The sequence below is a fragment of the Ornithodoros turicata genome, unplaced genomic scaffold, assembly GCF_037126465.1.
Source record: "Ornithodoros turicata isolate Travis unplaced genomic scaffold, ASM3712646v1 Chromosome41, whole genome shotgun sequence".
NCBI classification, from domain to species: Eukaryota; Metazoa; Arthropoda; class Arachnida; order Ixodida; family Argasidae; genus Ornithodoros; species Ornithodoros turicata.
Window position 1 is genome coordinate 755787 of NW_026999371.1, and position 19055 is coordinate 774841.

General features: G+C 43.3%; 1 protein-coding gene across 1 annotated transcript in view; it reads right to left on the bottom strand.

Annotated features, from left to right (window-relative positions):
- The window catches only part of LOC135374054 (atlastin-2-like), an 87617-nt gene that overhangs the window by 64792 nt on the left and 3770 nt on the right, over positions 1-19055 (bottom strand). Inside the window, exon 2 of the mRNA XM_064607059.1 lies at positions 8442-8574. Within this exon, the coding sequence (XP_064463129.1) occupies positions 8442-8528 (87 nt within the window). The 5' untranslated portion in view covers positions 8529-8574. The remainder of the gene's footprint in view (positions 1-8441; positions 8575-19055) is intronic.

Consider the following 19055-nt stretch of genomic DNA (forward strand, 5'->3'; position numbering starts at 1 on the left):
CCACCGGCAGGGATCGAACGACTCTCCCCAAAAATTAGACAAATGGGAAACACACAAAAAAGGAGAGGTTACTCCAGAACAGTGGCATAGCCACGGGGAGTCGTCTAGATGGGGCTCGAGCCCCGCTTGCCTGCCACGGACCGACCCACGCAAAACGTGCAAGTCCGAGGAGAACATAATATATATGGGTGACGATCGCGAAAGTTCTTGCAAATCATGGTGTCTAACTAAACAGCACTCTTGAGTGGTTTTCAATGTATCAGCTTTTCAAAATACTGCTAATCTCGTGACACCACCTCATTGGTCATGGAAGCCTGTACATGTAATCGTATTGTGAACGTCCAAATAAGCTCTTTTTATTTTCATCCGCACTTTGCAGTGTGCACACAGGATCAGCGGGGAGGGGGGAGAGAAGTGGGGCGACTTTTGGAATCGAACCCCCCCCCCCCCGCCCCCCGTCCTACCTTGGAGGTCTGGCCTCGCCACTGCTCCTGATGCGAGTGGGGCCTGTAGTTGCATTACTCGAGTACTGAAACTACAGGTGCCGCTCGCATTATGTTTCATTGACTGTTATTATTTTTAATCAGGCTATGATTGTAACCTTCATAAAAGGAAGATAGGAAGAGTACGCGAGCACACATACCATATTATAAGCTCGCCGCGCAATGTGCACTTTTTAGTTATTTCAATTAGTTGTTTATAAATTTATAATAAATAACAAATTAGTGGTTCATAAATTCACAATTCTTCATAGATTAGTTATTTAAATACCTAGCAAGTAATTCCAATTTTTTTCAGTAACTAGGAACATCACGAAGTCAGTGTTGTACCATATGCATAATTTCTGGAAGCTGTCTGGGCTCAACATTTGTATCGTAAACTATTACGATAGAACACCAGCAGATGACACCTTCCGAGGTCTTCGAACAGTTCAAACACGCGTGGTTCATCAAAACTATCCGTAGCCGATGTGATGAAACACAGCATGGTAAAATTCCATCCAAGTGGCATAGCATTCGGTTTCAACTTCAACGGATAACGTTCTCTCCCCCATTATGGCCGCTCTTCTGCCGAAGCGGAAACTGATACCGGCCTGAAACTGATAGCACAGTGCAGGCCTCCGTCTGCTCCTCCGTAGCAGACGACAAAATGCATCTCTTTGTCCAGGTTATCACGAAGACTTGGATGCCCTTGAACCACTTGGGTGCGAAGTGAAACGCTTGCTGGAATTATGATCAATGAGAAGAGACGAACGACATGACACCATTCTCAAGCGACTCCTCACTATAGGAAAAATTTAATGTGCGTTTTAGTGTTCTTCCCATAGAGCTCCATGTATTGATATCCAAATGTTCGGCTAAACCCGGAATAACCGACTCTGCGGTTCGAATCGGTTTGAGGTGCGATGATGGAGTGGTCTCTGCGTCTGCCGTGGAAACGTAGATTGGGCGAACTGATTTTGAAATTATGTATTCCGGAATTCGCTTTTCAGTCTTATAATTCGGGGTGAGCTGTTTTTCGCTAGCACCCATGTGCCGTTTGCCTGATTTCAGACGAGCGACTCTCCCGTGTCAGGTCATCTGTAACTGTAGTGCGAAGCGGCAACGACAAAGAAAAGGACATGGTAATGTGTATGGCTTTGTGGTGGTCAAGTTTATTCTTAACGCCTGCCTAAGTGGCCTGCTTTACACAATCAATTGCTGTTTTTACTGTCATTTATGATGAACTTCATCTTGGTGTGCATCATTTAGTTGCTTCGGCTTTCCTGGAACTTATTCTATAGAAGGCTCATAGTGCACGGCTCTTAACGCGCATGATTCAAGGGTACTGCAGAATTATTTTAGTTGTTAGTTTAGTTAGCTCGTTATTTTATTCCCCGCTTTCCCACCAGCAATGGGGTAGAGTATCGCCTCTGGCGATGAAGCTCCCCACTCTCCGAAGCCAAAATAAAGTTGTTGTTGTTGTTTTAGTGCCCATGGCAAGCATCGTCTCTTCACTATTCACATCAACAGGCACACAAGAAAACCAGATATCGTGGCAGTATTTGAGTGACGCTGTGTAACCAAGTTATAGGATAACATTCCACCTTGGAGGAATATTAGTGCGAATCTTAATTAATATTATTATAATAATGATTAAAATAGAGAAATCATTTAAATTTCAACATGAAAGAGTACTTCCGTCTGTCGTCCGTGACGCATCCCGTATATTTTCAAACGGAACCGCCGTGGGAAGTGACTTGGATGTTCGTCGAAACCGACAAAACGGTGTCTGTGGGACAGAGGTGGGCACCCTTACGTGGGCGTGCGAGGGTGCGGGTTTCCTCACCCTCACCTTCACCTCACAATATTTGAGGTGAGGTGAGGGCGAATTTTTCTGGTGATGTTTGAGGTGAGGCGAGGTGAGAAAAATTTTCAAAAAATTTTTGAGGTGAGGTGAGCTGAGGAAAATCTTTTTTTATTGAGGTGAGATGAGGAAATTTTCATTTTTTAGGTGAGGTGAGGAAAATATTTTGAGGTTAGGCGAGGAAAAATTTATGAACGCACACTTTATGAAAACTTTTCCCGCGCTTACACGGGATATCTTTCTTTCTTTCCGCAGCGTCTGTCTGTCATCTGAGCGGGGACTGCCCTCCTCTCTCGCCGCGGATCTGACGCCCGACTTTGCGCGCCATTCGCATACCCGCAGTTGAACCTCAATTTCCGCAGAACTTTTATCGGCATAACAATCGTTCCACGAAGCGTTTTCTGTGATTGACTAGGCCAAATCCTCCAGCACGAAGAAAAAAAGAACGTTACATTGACTAAGCAATTCAATGAGTTCAATTTCGAAAATGCATTTCAATGATGAAACTATTTGTATTTGGTGACAAACTAAGTGTCCAGAAGAAAGTTGTTTACCCCATACTTTTCCGTTAAGCCGTTTTCTTATAGTGGTCAAATGACACGTTTCGTGCCGCACCCTGTATGCACTCATGCTTGAGGTATATGCATTTACATTGGTAGTCACTCAAAGCCAACGCGCATCGAATATACAATCTTCACATCGAATACACAAATGGCTTTAAAAGATTGAGGTGAGGTGATGCGAGGAAAATTTCGGCAAAAAATTTTGAGGTGAGGTGAGGAAAAATTGTAAGAAAAATTTTGAAGTGAGGTGATGTGATGAAAATTTTTCTCCCAGAAAATTGAGGTGAGGGCGAGGGCATGAGGACAAACGCCCACCTCTGCTGTGGGACGTCTTTTGTCCCGTTTGACCCGTTGCACGTGATGTCGTGAGATTCCGTTTAAGATGTCTGCTGGTCCTCCGAGGGCTCGATTTCTTCTGTCTGGGCAGGGAGCTCGCGAGCTTCCTTGGCTGGCTCGCGCCCTGAGGCCACCCCTTCCAGTTACGGACAGTTTGGGAAACGGAATTCTCCGCCATCAGGGCTAGCGCTTACATATGGAGCCCTCACGGTTTGTTTGGGGATACGAGGGTAAAGGTTTGATCGGGAAGGATGTCATTGCTTTTTCTTCCAATTGCCCTATGAAAAGATTGGCATAGTTGGGAGACACACGTGATCCCATTGTTGCGCCTTGAATTTGGACAACATGTTTCTCGTTAAATATAAAGTTGTTATACATGAGCACAAGCTCAAGCATGCTCATCTCTGGAGAACTATAGACGGGAAAGATTCAAGAAAAACTTTTACCGCATCGAGACCCTCCTCGTGTGGTATATTTGTATAAAGGGATGTAACATCCACAATAGCCAACATGACGTCGCTCAAATCACTGTTCTTCTTATTAATCGAATTCACTTTCAGGAGAAAGTGACTGGTGTCTTTTACGCAAGAGGGGAGAAGCGGAGGAACGTGTTTTATACAATAACCTAAAAAGAGAGAAATGTTTTCGGTGGGTGTGTTTATCCCCGTATTATAGTTCTCCCGAGGTTATTTTTCATGTGTACCTTAATCAATAGGTAAGACGAACCTGGAGTAGCATTTTTGGGTCTAATGAACGCTGCAATGTTATTTGGCATAGAGCCGTTTGGGAGTAGCGTGCTGATCTTTTGGTTAATTGTAAAGCTTCTCGTCTACCAAAGCATGAAAATGGGCTCGGAGGACTTGAGGGGGGGGGGGACCTGATCTCTTCTTTCCAGAAGGTTTGGGAGGCGTACAAAAGTGGGCGGTACCGGTAGAGACCAGTGAGCTTCCGGCGGTATAGTGCCGTTAGTTATGAAGCCAGTGAGAGTCTGGCGTGTCCCCTGCGCTACTCGATAGCAGTCGCTTTCAGGGCGGTATCGAATTTTCCGGAGGAGCGGGTGGTGGGGAATGTGAGCACGCAAACGGAGGTAGTGCCGAGCCGTTCCGGTTCACGGAGAACCTCAATCGGGAGCTCACCAGCTTCATCCAGTACTTGCCATGTTTCAGCCATTCTTGGAACTCTGAGGCATCGACGAAGGCTTCAAGCAAACAGGGACCGAAGTGTATTTAATGAAGTTGTTGATATCCTGTGCAGAATAGGAAGGCTGTAAAGCACAGTTGCCTTCACCAATGCCGCATGAACCGCGAGCAGGGAAAGCTGATCACAGCCCCTTCCTGAGCCAGAAAGATGTTGAATTGCGGGGAGCCATCGCTGCACTTGAAACTTTAGTTGCAAGGTGTTTAATGTGCCGAGGCTGCTTTACATTACGTCTCAGTGTTGATGTGTATCTGAAAAAAAGTGTGTTTCGTCGTTCTTGTGAGGCCTAGGAAATATGGCGATCACAGGCAAATAGGGAGAACGACGCTACAAGTGACCGAAAATTTGCAGTTTATGATGTACTTTTATTCTCATGCAGGCCGTTCTTGATTCGATCTTGTTATGTTTCATAGTTAAGATACGTATACACCGGCAGTCTGTTCCAACAAGCGGTTCGGCCAGCCAATCAGTTCTGCTAGCAAGCACTTCTGTTACTTCTGCCCTTCTACGTCTTCCCGACATGCCCCTGTCCATCCAGATGGTGCCTTTAAAAGTGGACGCGAAATCAATTATTTTGGTAGGTCGTCGGGGAATTTCCCATGCAACCTAATCCAATCCTGTTTCCCGAAAATGTCGGCACTCAGTGAATACAGGATATATGGCTTGTGTAGCCTGGTACTGATAGCGAACTGTATTTTAGGTCGTGATTGCCCATAAAGCTCAGAAAGTGGGTGGAGCTATAGGTATAGGTAGGTCCCATTAATGGCCAGACTCCCTTTGGCACACACGGAACGGGCACCGTCGCCTCGGCTCAATCATGTAGGTGTATGAGAGTTCGAGTCGCTGAGTAGCAGCATTTATACTGTTTTATTGTCATGTTTTGTGGTAGACGTAGCAAGGACAATTAGTACAATACACTATCCAGCTTGCTTTGCGCAAAACGGGTGCGAATAAAGAACGTGAGGGCTTCGAAAGTAACGACGCGAGTAGGTACTGTTGGCGGACGATGTTCTCATCTGTGTTACGTAAAAGACGGAAACACAGACACACTTTCGGCGTTTGCATAAATTGTCTTGGCCAGTCAAAGTTTGAACCTCTAACAACGTAAATAATGTTAGAAATGCTGTTGGCCAGGACGACGATGCTTTGATTGGTGTACTCGTCACTTTTAATACTTTAGATTACGAAGGATTTTTTTACAAACAAATCGTTGTGATCATTGCGTTTCCGTGTTGATTTACACTCATGCGATTTGCATGACCTCATAATGTTTGTTCCGACTACAGTACTTAACTTGGCAGTGTCGTTGGCATCTTTCCTGCAGCTGAACAAGGGGTTACCTTTCAGATGAGGAAGCGCTAGCACAAGTATGAATGAATTACCGCCTAGTCCCATTATTCAGAAGAACGCATTATCATCCTACGGTTTTCGAAACTAACAGTGGTATCCTCTGTCAACGTAGTGTGGAGTGCGCAGAACAGTAGACATAGAGTTGTAGTCTTTAGGGATTCGTACGTGACGCTTAAAGGGGAGACTCGAGGGTATTGCCGCTTCCCATGTAAGCAAGTAGTCCAAAAAGCTGAAGTAGTCCTCGTGGCACCTACGGCGAAGTCGTCGGCCGTGAACTGTCGAGCTCTTATGGTAGGAAAGCCGGTAGGTTGCGACGGTTCATTCGCGCACAAATAAGTATAGAGGCAAGGACTATATGACTGCGTGCCGTGCCTAACAGTATGTGACTCGAAGGGCACGATGTCGTGCAAAAACCAAGAAATTGCTATGTTTTTACGCTTACCTGCATCAGTAACCCTGGACACATTATTCAGAAGCAAACAAATGTTATAATTTTCGGAACCAACAGTGGTATCATTTGTCTAGGAAGTGGCGAGTGCACAGGAGATGCAGTATACATATACTTGCGGTCTTTAGGTCCTCGTCCGTGAGGCGTATAGGGGCGATTCTCAGGTTGTGTCGTATCCCATGTAAGGAAGTAGGCGGTTGCAAACTGCAGAGAGCGTACCGTGTGAAAGCCCGTAGGCTGCAACGGTTCATTCGTGCCCAAATAAATATAGAGGGAAGGATTATCTGACTTCGAGACGTATTTAACCGTTTTTGACTCAAAGGGCACGATGCCGCGCAAGAACCAGGAAATCACTGTGTTTCGCGCTTATCTGCATCTGGGCCCATAGACACATTATTCAGCTGTTTCTTCAAGTAGCGTCCGACGGATACTCGTGACAAGAAATTACTGGGGCGCAATGCCCTTATTTGACTTTCAAAGAAGTACGGTGCAGTACACCATAATGCAGGAAAGAAGATACAGCAAAGTCTGCCTTCAGAAATTGGCCGGGGGAGTACAGTGTACCATGCGAAACCATGGTGTCGAAGTGTGACCCGTCGTCTTCTCAGGAGCAAGTACGGAGCGCCACAAACGCCGCGCGGCCGCCATTCCGCAAAAACAATTTCTGCGGCGCTCCAAGGTTATAAGTTGGTCGTGCTTATGCATTATATTTGCAACGTACCAATATGATTACAAAGGTTCCAGGTCAGCTTTCAATGCCCGGTGAAACTTTTCATTCGTCATCTTTAAAATAAAGTTGGTGGTGGGTTGATGAGTTTCGTTGGGTGTCTAGAGTAATGGTGGATACACTTGCAGTAACAATCCCTCCAGAGCTGGCAGGAAATAAAGGGTGCGAGCGTCACAAAATATGTAGTGACTGTAAGGAGGGGGGGGGGGGGCGCTCGATCCTGATTGTATGTATGTATATCATCAAAGCAAGACTGAGCGTGCCGCCGACAAAGAAAGAAAGAAAAACTCCCTAAAAGCGAAGTTGTACCGACCGTCTTTTTGTGATTCCTGTGGAGAATATATATATGAAGATAAGATTACCGTACATTTGTGGCCGCTTACGTTCAGGAGGTAAAGATGACGTCGCGTTGATGTAATAGTGGCGCTGTAAACTTGTGTAATTGCTTTCTTTTGCCTTCAGAATGAAACCCATGCATATTCCGAGCACATCGATGGACATTAGCATTTCTGACACAATGGCAGGTATGAGCATTAGAATTTCTGCAGTACATCAGTTGGGGGTTTCGTAGACACTCACTGAATTGAAACTGCCGGTAGCTATGATGCTGAGCCATTGACAGGAGTACTTTGGTGCGGTCACTACCAGTTGCCTTTTCCGTTTTCCGGCGCATGAAATCGTTATTTTACGCCTGTTATTTACGTTTTCTAGTGCAGATTTCGTTATAGCACCAAACTGTAAGTCTGCAAGTCTGTAGCACCAAACTGCTGTCTGTGGCGCTTCCTTGTTGTCGGTTTGACTTATACATCACACTCAGTTTCCGACAATAAAGTTTTGTGCCCATCATTTGGATAGGCTGGCGGAAACCCTTAAACAACTACACCAGGTAAACTACGACTTCCTGCAATGCAGTTGAGCTTCTTCGTAGGGGCGGTTAACAGTTACACTCATATGATCCCGGGAAGCGTGAGATTAATCAGCTCTTTTTGATTTCCTTATGCACAGCGTAATTGTTGCCCTGCAAAACTGACTTTCTAATAGTAATTCGCGCTGATAACCGTACCCAAGGCTTGCGTTGAATAGTAATGGCTTGCGCACTTATTATTTCGCATAGTTCGCGGTCTATTTAGTTACCCAAACAGTTGTCGATCGCCCTCAAAAATTCCAATAGAAATTGAATCCTCAGACGTCACCAACACAGAAGGGCCATAGGTGTCCGCATAAGTGCCCCCCCCCCTCTTTCTTTTCTTGCCTTTCTGTTAGCTCATTAAAAATTCCAACAGATTCCTGTACTTCTAGACATAACTCTAATGATAGGCTACGTCAGTGGTTGGTCGATGGATGAATTTTGCCCACGTGACACTTTTTTAACGCCCGCTATGATCTTAGCGCACGTCCTTAACAGATTCCACATGGATCTAAAGTCCTTCCCGAAAGACGGCTTGTCTAAGCAACTTGTTGCGGATTATCCTACCTCAAGCCCGAGGCGAGCTGCGAAGTCGCTTCCCCACTCCATGGAAGTATCATTGGCTCCAGCACTGGCACCCCAGTTTCTGTGCATGCTGTTCCCTATCGCAGACGTGGTCGTCCAGCTCAGTTGTCAGATTCTGGAAGGTAAGAAGAACTTAACGCTGAGCCCGCACAATACAACGGTTGGAGAAACCCTCGACGTCAAAGTGAAGTTGAGGAAGTCGCAAGGACTATATGCCTCGTCTCACTTAGGGGGCGGTGGCACCGGATAAGTTTCTAGTCTCTGTTTTCCCGCACACTCCTGGTTCTGAGGAGACGTTTTGGAAGACTGACTCTGAAGCTCGGGTTTCGAAGCCCAAAATCCTTTTTGGAAAGGTAGCTGTGTCCGGAAGGGGATGGGCGGCCGGTGGCAAGGCATTGGACGAACCGTCCACGTAACAAAGGTAGTGGAGGTGCTGAGGGTGGTCATGGTACGAGCAGTTCATGAGAGGTGGGAATAGAACGTATTGCCTTGTTTGAAAGAAAATATGAAGCCTTACAAGCGAGAGAAACATCAACGCCGAATGCGGAGTATCGACGTTGCGAATGGAGTAGATACCATGGGCCATTTGCAAAAGTTCTATGGCACGCCGGGAAATGTTGTGTAAAACTACAACGTCAGCCCACACACCAGTACGACGACGACGACGATCGGAGACGATAGCAAAGCGCTGTCGTTTTGCACAGCATTTCCCGGCACGCCCTGGAACTTTTGCAAATGGCCTATTGATGTCACATCACCGGAATTTGTAGAATAGCGAAGTGAACAGTTGTATATAAACGATTCTAATTCCGCATCGAATACGTAAGTGCTTCCCAAACTCCTCTACCCTGCAAGCCATCAAAAATATTAAATATCGCGTCGCCCCCCCCCCCCCCCCTCCCAGAGACGAGGCACAACGCGGACGAATAAAACAGGAATGGAGGAGGCCAGATATGTTGCCTTATAGGACGAATATTTGATTAAGTAAGCGCCCAACATTTCCCTTTACACGTGTGCAGTAAAAATTTAACAATGTCAGAAGCATTAGAAGTGGAGAAGAAACGTACGCAGAAAGTCATCGTGATTCGTCATTGTTTGAAAAGTAAATGCACTTCTACTTATTGGTAGCGCAATTGTGTCGTGACACATTGCCTTTGTGTTGTGGGTTAACTAATACGCTGCTGGGAACTCGGACAGAGCAAAGCTGGCAGGCTTATTTTCGACATGCTTCAGTGCGGTTTCAGATCAATTCACGGTGCGACTGCAGTGTGCCGACAGGTGCCGTCGTCTATGTAACGCTATCCATCTTATTATGCTTTCTTTAAGTGTATCTTGCGAGCACTGTGCGTGTGAAAAAAGATATTTGGGGACCAGAAAGTAGCAGAACTCTCATCAGCGTGGACTCTACTTGCAACAAGTGTTCACTCACTTCTTTCTCTCGCTAAAAACGTCAATGCACACAACCGCTGTAAGCTATTAGCCACGCATTTCCTGATAAAACCAGTTTTGTGGAACACGTAAAATGGAAGCATTGAACCGGTTGGTTTTTTAGCGTGGCCGAACCTGAACTGAACCGGAACGAAATAAAAGCAACCCGAATCCGAACGGAACCCGTATTTTCAGCGGTTCAACTTCCTGACTCAAACCACTGAGCCATTGGCTCAACATGTTAATATGGGTCGCTAATGAAAATATAATTGTGGGGGCGACGTAGTTTAATTTGTTTTAGGACCGATGGCGCCATGCAGTTGCTACGATTCGCTTAATAATGTCTTCAAGAGATGGCAGCCCTTCCGCAAAATTTTACATTTAGCTTCGCAGCATTGATTCGCTGTAGTTGCTGTTCAGCAGGTAGCGCTACCTACACCACATTTAAAATTCCCGCTTTTGTGTCATGTTTAAACAGATTACGAATTCCCGTCGACTTTTGCCTCAACGGATGGCGCTACGGATAATTTTAAATGTGCCCCTCATAATCTTTGCCCTTGCTAAAGGGAGCCCTGACGATGACTTCGTTTAAAAAATCAAGGAAGACATTGACGAACCGGTTCTATGTCATCGTATTGTCAGACACATTGAGTGATGTATTTGGTAACACAATGGGAAAGTTTAGAATTAAGCTCGCAAAACCAGTGCAATTAAATGGAATGTGGCAGGTTGCTCTAGCTTAGGTGAATATCTCATTTGCAATTAATAACGTTACGGTTATCGTTAGTGGTATATCGGAGGCTGGCCGCTTCTACTGTAAGCACGATAGAGCAAGTTAAGTTTCTTGCACGAGAAAGCATTATGTGTTTAGCTTTCCGTCCACCTCTAACGAAACAGCGAGTATGAACAAGTGTAACGAGCATAAAAACCGAACAAAAAAAAATCTCAGAGACTCAAAATGGCAGAGAAGTTATACGCAAGCAATCTATGAAAAGAAACGACGACAGCCACTATGTCAAGGACACAGCTTTAAGCTTCAATAAGACATTCTTCTGCAATACGACGACAATCATTTGTCATGATACGTTGTTCATATTAATCTAATCAATCAATTGAGCAGCACGACACAGGATGGATTAAAGCATGTTATTTCATCCAGGTTAACTATTCAAACTCAGCTACCAATTCGAATCTATCAAGTGCGACTTTAATTGGCATCGTATCACATGCAGGAAAGCCCAAGTAACGCACAAGTAAATATGTTGTATTATCGGCACCAAACTTTCTATCACATCTAGAGAATAAAACCAGAGCTAACTGTAGTTATTCTACGACAGAGGAACCAATCCCCAGCGATGTGTTCTGCAAACCAATCACTTAATTTTCTATACGGCAACTATTTTTAATATCTCAGGAATCAAAATCCATGCTAGCAATAATTGTTCTTTATTATAGAAACCGACCACCCACAAGTCTATCACAGTATATTAGGCAGTCATCAAGAAATCGACAGAGGAGTAAGACTCAAATAATCTATCAAAACGAACCACTACCACAACTATTTTGCTATCTCAAGAATGAAATCAAAGCTAGCGATAATTATTTTACGTCAAGCACATAGCTTTTAGCTAAAATACGAGGTTTTCAATCCGTACGATGACAAACAAATTGAATTTTTTTAATAGAAGACATCGGATATCCAGATATGTAACCTCTATCCTTTTGACGAGAGACACCGATAGATGGACCTGCAACCAACCTTAGCAATGATTATAAATAGTCGAAGATAGAAATCATACATTAACAGGGGAACAAGTGGATAGTCTCAATGTCCACACGCAGGCAAAGCATTCCAATAAGACATTCTAGACAAAACATGTGAGTGATAGATACAATCGTATTTCAAGCTACACAAATACTCAGAAGAGAATTGATTATTTCATATTCATAATAATTGAATGGTGTCACATGTAGCAACATGTGAACGATTTCCAAAGCAGGTATGTGTAAGGAATTAATTATTCTATGCTATTTTTACTAGAAATCGATGAAGTGAACAGCACACCACAGGATGGCTTCGAAGCCAATGGAAGAATATAGACTATCATATATTTACAGATCGCTGTCTCGTTGTATGTTCAGCCATTTTTCCCAATTATACCCGCTATCACCCGTATAATAGCAGGACGCTAACATACATACCGGGACATACCGGGACGCTAACAGAGTTCCATTTGACACGTTGTGTTCGTATCTAGCAGGATTTGAAAACAAGTGCAATGTCACCACTCCCAAAATAGACAATTATTGTAATTGTCGTCTGACCATCTTATGTTGTAAGGGTTACTGTGCTACACATGACAACGAGAATAAAAAAGAAGACATATAACATTTATTTAGATGGCATGGCACGAGTGTGTGACGCAAGTTTCAATTAAACAAGACAATCTGAAGAATCAGGAAGCGTCAATGTCAATCGAGTGAAGGCAAGAACGCCTGAAAATAACAATAAATAATGTTTACATCACCACGGGCAAATCTGAGCATAAGTAAGCAGTGTGCATCCATTAACAAGAAAGAGAAAGGTTCATAAAACATAGAAGAACGTATCCCATCTAGAAAAAACATAATTTTTATATGCTTTTCTTTCGTTAGCATTTCTTTTATGACAAATTTTTTGTTACTTCATATAGTTGACTATGTCACAGAGGCACCAACATGTATCCCTTTGATTAATTTGCTTTGTTCATCATTTCTGTTTGCTTTATTCACTGACTTTATTCAATCGTCAATTATGTGTATACATTTTTAATTGCAAACAGTCTCACGATAATGCTTCTATAATTTTCGATAATGAACATTGATTTCGAAAACACGTCGAGGGGCTGGGAACACTGAAAATGCTCAAAGATTGGAATCCTCGCTGATTGATTGCCTTCAATAAAGAAATCAGTCAGATCAAATACCCTTACCCAAGCAGTGTATATCGAATGAATTATTACATATTTTCTTGCCATTCCATCTGTCTATTGGTAGGGAAAGTATTTTTTAATTCCAGTATAAGTAATTCCATGCAATTATTTCCGGTAGCTGTAGTAATTTTAGTAGTTGACATCACCGTTTGGGTCAACGATGATTTAAAGCTCAGCTCCGCCGATTTTCGACTGCGACAGAATGGAGCCATGCTTGGGCTGTGCGTTCGTTTCCGCACAGGGAGCATACATGTGAAAAATTTTCAACCATTTGTTTGTAGTTTCTAAGAAAACAATTTTTTAAATTTCCCTGGCACGGCGGTCCTGTGGTCGGCAAACCCTGACCAATCCCGGCTTCGTCCTGGCTTAGCCGCGCTCGTGGCTTGGCTAACGCCAAATCGTCGATGCGATGGCGGAGATCTATGGGCGAAGGTGAATGTTTTGGGTGTGTTCCGTGATAATTGCTGTCGTTAATAGCCTCAAAGATAGTTTTGCCGGTCTTCTTTAACAAGCCTTACAGGATGGCCTCGTTGTGCAACGACGGCCGTCGTGAGCGGACATTCTGTGCCCGCACTGTGCTTCATGCTACCAACAAGACCTAACACCTAACGTGTGACGTGCTCGTACGCATTCTCAATAGCTTTGGCAGCGCACTATGCGCGGACTTGCTGCGCGTGCAGAAAGCACCACCAAAGCTATTGAGAACGAGAACGTGCTCGAAGACGAAGTATTTCTTATAAGAAACATGATAAAACGGTGCGGTGGTCCCCGATAGCTCGTGACAGCTATTTCAGCACGATACAGCGGCCATGAAGGAGTGTAAACACAAACTGGTTGCCAAGCAGAGCTGGCTAGGTGTGGCTATCCAATCCGAGCAGTTCCAAGTATGACGTCACAAGTGGAACCGCCGCCCGGTAGTTTTTCTCAAATTTCTTACGAAGGAGTATGGAAATTTGGAAAGCAATGTGCGTTTATGAATGAAGTTGGGACCACGGTTCTGAATATCACAACGTCTTCATACTTTCGGAACAGCAGCGGAGCTGCACTTTAAAAGTAGAGATCCATTTGTGAGAGTTTCAGCATCTCATGTATCCACATTTATTGAAACTCGATGACCATATCACACGCGGTGAACCATTAGACAATTTTCCGCTGATACCATCCTGCCCTCCTTACGAGAAGCTACATGAGATTGAGCAAGTTTGTGGCAGTCAAATGCTTATTCCTAAAACGCTATAGTACAGGGCTAAGACATCTGACTGTACTAATGAATGCTGAATTCTATCGACTTATCATAAAGAACCACTATTTAGTATACTCCCAATTCATCACTACTCAGAACAAGGACAGCAAACGAAGGATTTGTAAGTTGCAAGATCACTTCAAGGAACAAGTGTTCGACATCAAAATAAAGAAGTTATGGTTACAAGAGAGAGCCAAACTGGATAACTCCATCTAATCAGAAAGCATACCTTGGTGGAAAGAACATATCAAAGTTAGCTTAACACTAGTCGAGAGGTCACATTTAGTGGAACAATCATTTCAAGTTGAGACGAATATTGTGCTGTTTCAATCTCTAGTGAATAATCGTCCAAATCAAGTCATTAGGGAACTCCAAAGGAACTGTATTGCGCGCTTCATACAGTCAATTCGTTCTCCTTTTCTTTTCTTTATTCTTTTCTTTTCCTTTTTCTTTTCTTTCGTTTTAAGGTACATCCTTTATTTTACTAATCGGACGGACACGGAAAAACGAGTGCAACTGTTTGAGTATTCCAGTCGCTTCGAGATGATACAACTTGCTGCAAAGCGACTGTGGCTTATTGATATACACTATCAAGCACGTACTTTATTCAGCTGTCAAATATATAAACCTATTTTCTTTATGCAGCTTTTGACACGTCGAATTGTTCGCGAATAATAACACAGAATGTATGATCAGCAAGCAGTAAGTTCACTCTCGAGTAGAGAGGGAACTAACAATTCCCCGGAGGCCAAAAATATATGCGGCCTCGGTCGAACAATTGGTCGAAATGATTCTGTATATGGAGTCACACTGTCGATGGGAAGTAATTATATCGTTGTTGGAGTCACCCAGTAAAAATATAAAATCGGAGAATCAGTAGTTTCATTTGCGCGAATTTATTGGCGAATAGAAATATGTACACACTAGTCACATTGAAGAAATTCCAGCTTGTTTCATTTTCTTATCTCTTTCTTGGTGTGTGTCTATCGTACACTGTCGTTTCCGTGGCAGTCAAGGTCATCCTTTTGAAAAGAAATGAAAAGCAGACAAGCCGCCCGGTATCTTTCTTCCAGGGAGAAGAGAATTCAGAAATTGACTCACGCTCGCTCTTTTGCAAACGTCACCCACTCGTGCCATGCCATCTAAATTAATTTCATTAATTTAATATAATATAATATAATTTATTTAATTAACTAAATTGTTATATGTCTTCTTTTTTTCTCGTCGTGATGTGTAGCGCAGTAATGCTTACAACATATCATGGTCAGACGACAACATTTGTCTATTTTGGGAGTGTTGACATTGAAGTTGTTTTCAAATCCTGCAGATATGAACACAAAGTGCGAAATGGAACTCTGTTAGTGTCCCAATATATATGACGCAAACATATGGATGATAGCGAGTATAACTGGGAAAAATGGCTAAACATATAACGAGACCGCGATCTGTAAATGTCATAGTTTACATTCTCCCATTGGCTTCGAAGAAATCGTCAGAGAGTTGGCAAAAACGAGTGTGTTGTGTATCTATCGCTTTGACACTGCGTGCATTGTCTTCAAGGGATTTCACGACAATGCTGATCTCTAACTCTGTTTGCCTGTAACTACATGTCCATCGAAGTTATGCGCTTTGAATTTATCGATGCGAATTGATGGCTCTCCGTAATATAATTATGGAGTAAATCACTTGAACGAAATAATATAAGGTGTTGGTTGGTATGCTCCATCTATCCTGTGATGTGCTTGTTCAGTTTATCGGTTCGAATATTAATAAGAGCATACACCTTAGATAATCTGTTTTTCTTTTTTTTTAAAGATGTGTTACGCACTCGTGTCGAGCCCCTACTGTTTTATAAATAATTTCGAAGAAAGAGTGAGAGAGTTTGAAAACAAGTCCAAGCGCGTACTGCACCTGTCACTTTGACTCTGTTTGCATTGTCTCCAATGGGTGTCGTAACAGAAAAAAAGAGCATATTTCAATTTCCAAGCAAAATTGCCAGGTTCTCACTTCTGCTATTCTTCTATCAATTCTCTTATTTCCATTGTTATTTTTGGTATACTGCTGATCTCTAAGTTGTCGATCTATAAGTAAGCGTTCAATTAGATCTAACTTACGATCTTTCCAATGATCTCCGATCTTCAAATGATAGCTTTCCAATAGTATCAATATGGAATAATTATCTTAGATGGTATAATATAAGGTATTGGTGGGTATGATTTATCTATCCTGTGGTCTGCTGTTCACTTCATCGAATTCAAATAAAAATAGCATAGAATAATTAATTCCTTACAGATACCTGTTTTGGGAATCGTTCACATCTTGCTACATGTTGGTACATGTAACTGCATTCGATTATTATGAATATGAGATAATTAATTCTCTCGTGATTATCTGTATAGCTTGAAATGGGATTGTATCGATTATTTACATGGTGTTGACTAGAATGTCCTAGAGAAATGGCTTGCCAGCGTGTGGACATTCAGTCTATCCACCACGTTCCCCTATTAATGTATGATTTCTATATTAGACTACCTATAATCATCGCTAAGATTCGTTGCAGGTCCGTCGATTCGTGTCTCTCGTGAAAAGGATAGAGGACACATATTTGAATATCCGACGTGCTCTAATAAAAAGAAAGGAATTTGACTGTCATCGCACCGATTGAAAACATCTTATTGAAGCTAGATAGATTACACACGTAACATGAAAAACGGTTAGGAGCAACTAATATTTATTTGAACAAGAACTTTCGTGCAAGAGACTGCACTTCTTCAGATAGATTACTTGAGTCTTACGCCTCTCTCGATTTCTTGATGACTGCCTAATATGCTGTTATACACTTGTTGTGGGTGGTCAGTTTCTAGAATAAAGAATAATTATTGCTGAGATTGATATTTTTAGTTTTGAGATATTACAAATAGTTCTGGTATAGAAAATTTAGTGATTGGCTTGCAGGACACATCGCTGGGGATTGATTCCTCTGTTGTAGAATAATTATACCTAGCTCTGATTTTATTCTCTAGATGATATAGAATGTGTGGTCGTAATAAAATATTTTTAGTTGTGCGTTACTTGTGCTTGCCTGCATGTGATACGATGCCAATGAAAGTTTCACTTCATAGATTCGAATTGGTAACTGAGACTAAATAGTTAACCTGGGGGAGGGGGATGAAATAACATCATGTATCGTTTGGACTGCTTTAATCCATCCTGTGTTGTGCTGCTCAGTTGATTGATTACAATAATATGAGCAACGTAATATATTAAATGATTTTCATCTTATCGGTTGCGGACGTCTTATTCCACATGTGTGTCCTGCGTAGAGTACATATCGTTAGCTTTTATCATGAGTCATATTGTGACATAACAGTTGTCGTTCTTTATATATATATATATGTTTGTAAGTCCCAAACGTCGCCACACCAGCATTGGACAGCTGTTTCGGCCTTATTGGGCCTTCATCAGCAATGCGTAGGCGGGCGACGTTTGAGCGAGTGGCGTCGAAAGGTCACGTGGAACGTGATATCCTCCCGTCAGGGTGAGAAACTCACCTCTGAAAGCCCAGTGCGATGCCAGTAAAGTATTAAGTGAAAAAAAAATAGCATAGGCTCTTTGGCTGCACGTTGAACATATGTTTATAAGTCCCAAACGTCGCCACACCAGCATTGGACAGCTGTTTCGGCCTTATTGGGCCTACATCAGCAATGCGTAGGTGGGCGACGTTTGAGCGAGTGGCGTCGGAAGGTCACGTGGAACGTGATATCCTCCCGTCAGGGTGAGATATCACGGGGAGGATGTCACGTTCCACGTGACCTTCCGACGCCACTCGCTCAAGCGTCAACCACCTACGCATTGCTGATGAAGGCCCAATAAGGCCGAAACAGCTGTCCAATGCTGGTGTGGCGACGTTTGGGACTTATAAAGATATGTTCAACGTGCAGCCAAAGAGCCTATGCTCTTCTCTTTCACTATATATATATAAAGAGGGGAAAAAAGACATTAAAAAATAAGTCAATGACGCTAGACGTGTTTGAAATTCAAACTTACAGATTAAGATGGCTTCTATGGCTGCACGTAGAGAAACAGATACTGATGGAACGATGCTACAGCACCAGGGGACACGTGTTTCGCCGTGTTTGCGGCTCGTCAGCCCTGGGTAGCTGCGCATCGTTTGTGATTGGCAAACCAGGGGTCACTCAGCGAGCGATATACACCTGGGAGGGTGACTGAGCACTCCTCAATGCCACAGTGCAAGCCAGTGCATTATAAAGAGGGGAAAAGCCATTAAAAAATAAGTAAATGACGCTAGACGTGTTTGAAATTCAAACTTACAGATTAAAATGGCTTCTATGGCTGCACGTAGAGAAACAGATACTCATGGAACGATACGACAGCACCAGAGGACACGTGTTTCGCCGTGTTTGCGGCTCGTCAGCCCTGGGTAGCTGCGCATTGTTCGTGATTGGCAAACCAAGGGTCACTCAGCGAGCGATATACACCTGGGAGGGTGACTGAGCACTCCTCAATGCCACAGTGCAAGCCAGTGAGTTATAAAGAGGGGAAAAAGCCATTAAAAAATAAGTAAATGACGCTAGACGTGTTTGAAATTCAAACTTACAGATTAAGATGGCTTCTATGGCTGCACGTAGAGAAACAGATACTCATGGAACGATGCGACAGCACCAGAGGACACGTGTTTCGCCGTGTTTGCGCCTTGTCAGCGCTGGGTAGCTGCGCATCGTTCGTGATTGGCAAACCAGGGGTCACTCTGCGAGCGATATACACCTGGGAGGGTGACTGAGCACTCCTCAATGCCACAGTGGAAGCCAGTGAATTACAAAGAGGAGAAAAAAGCCATTAAAGAAAAAGTAAATGACGCTAGACGTGTTTGAAATTCAAACTTATAGATTAAGATGGCTTCTATGGCTGCACGTACAGAGGGGCTTTCAGAGG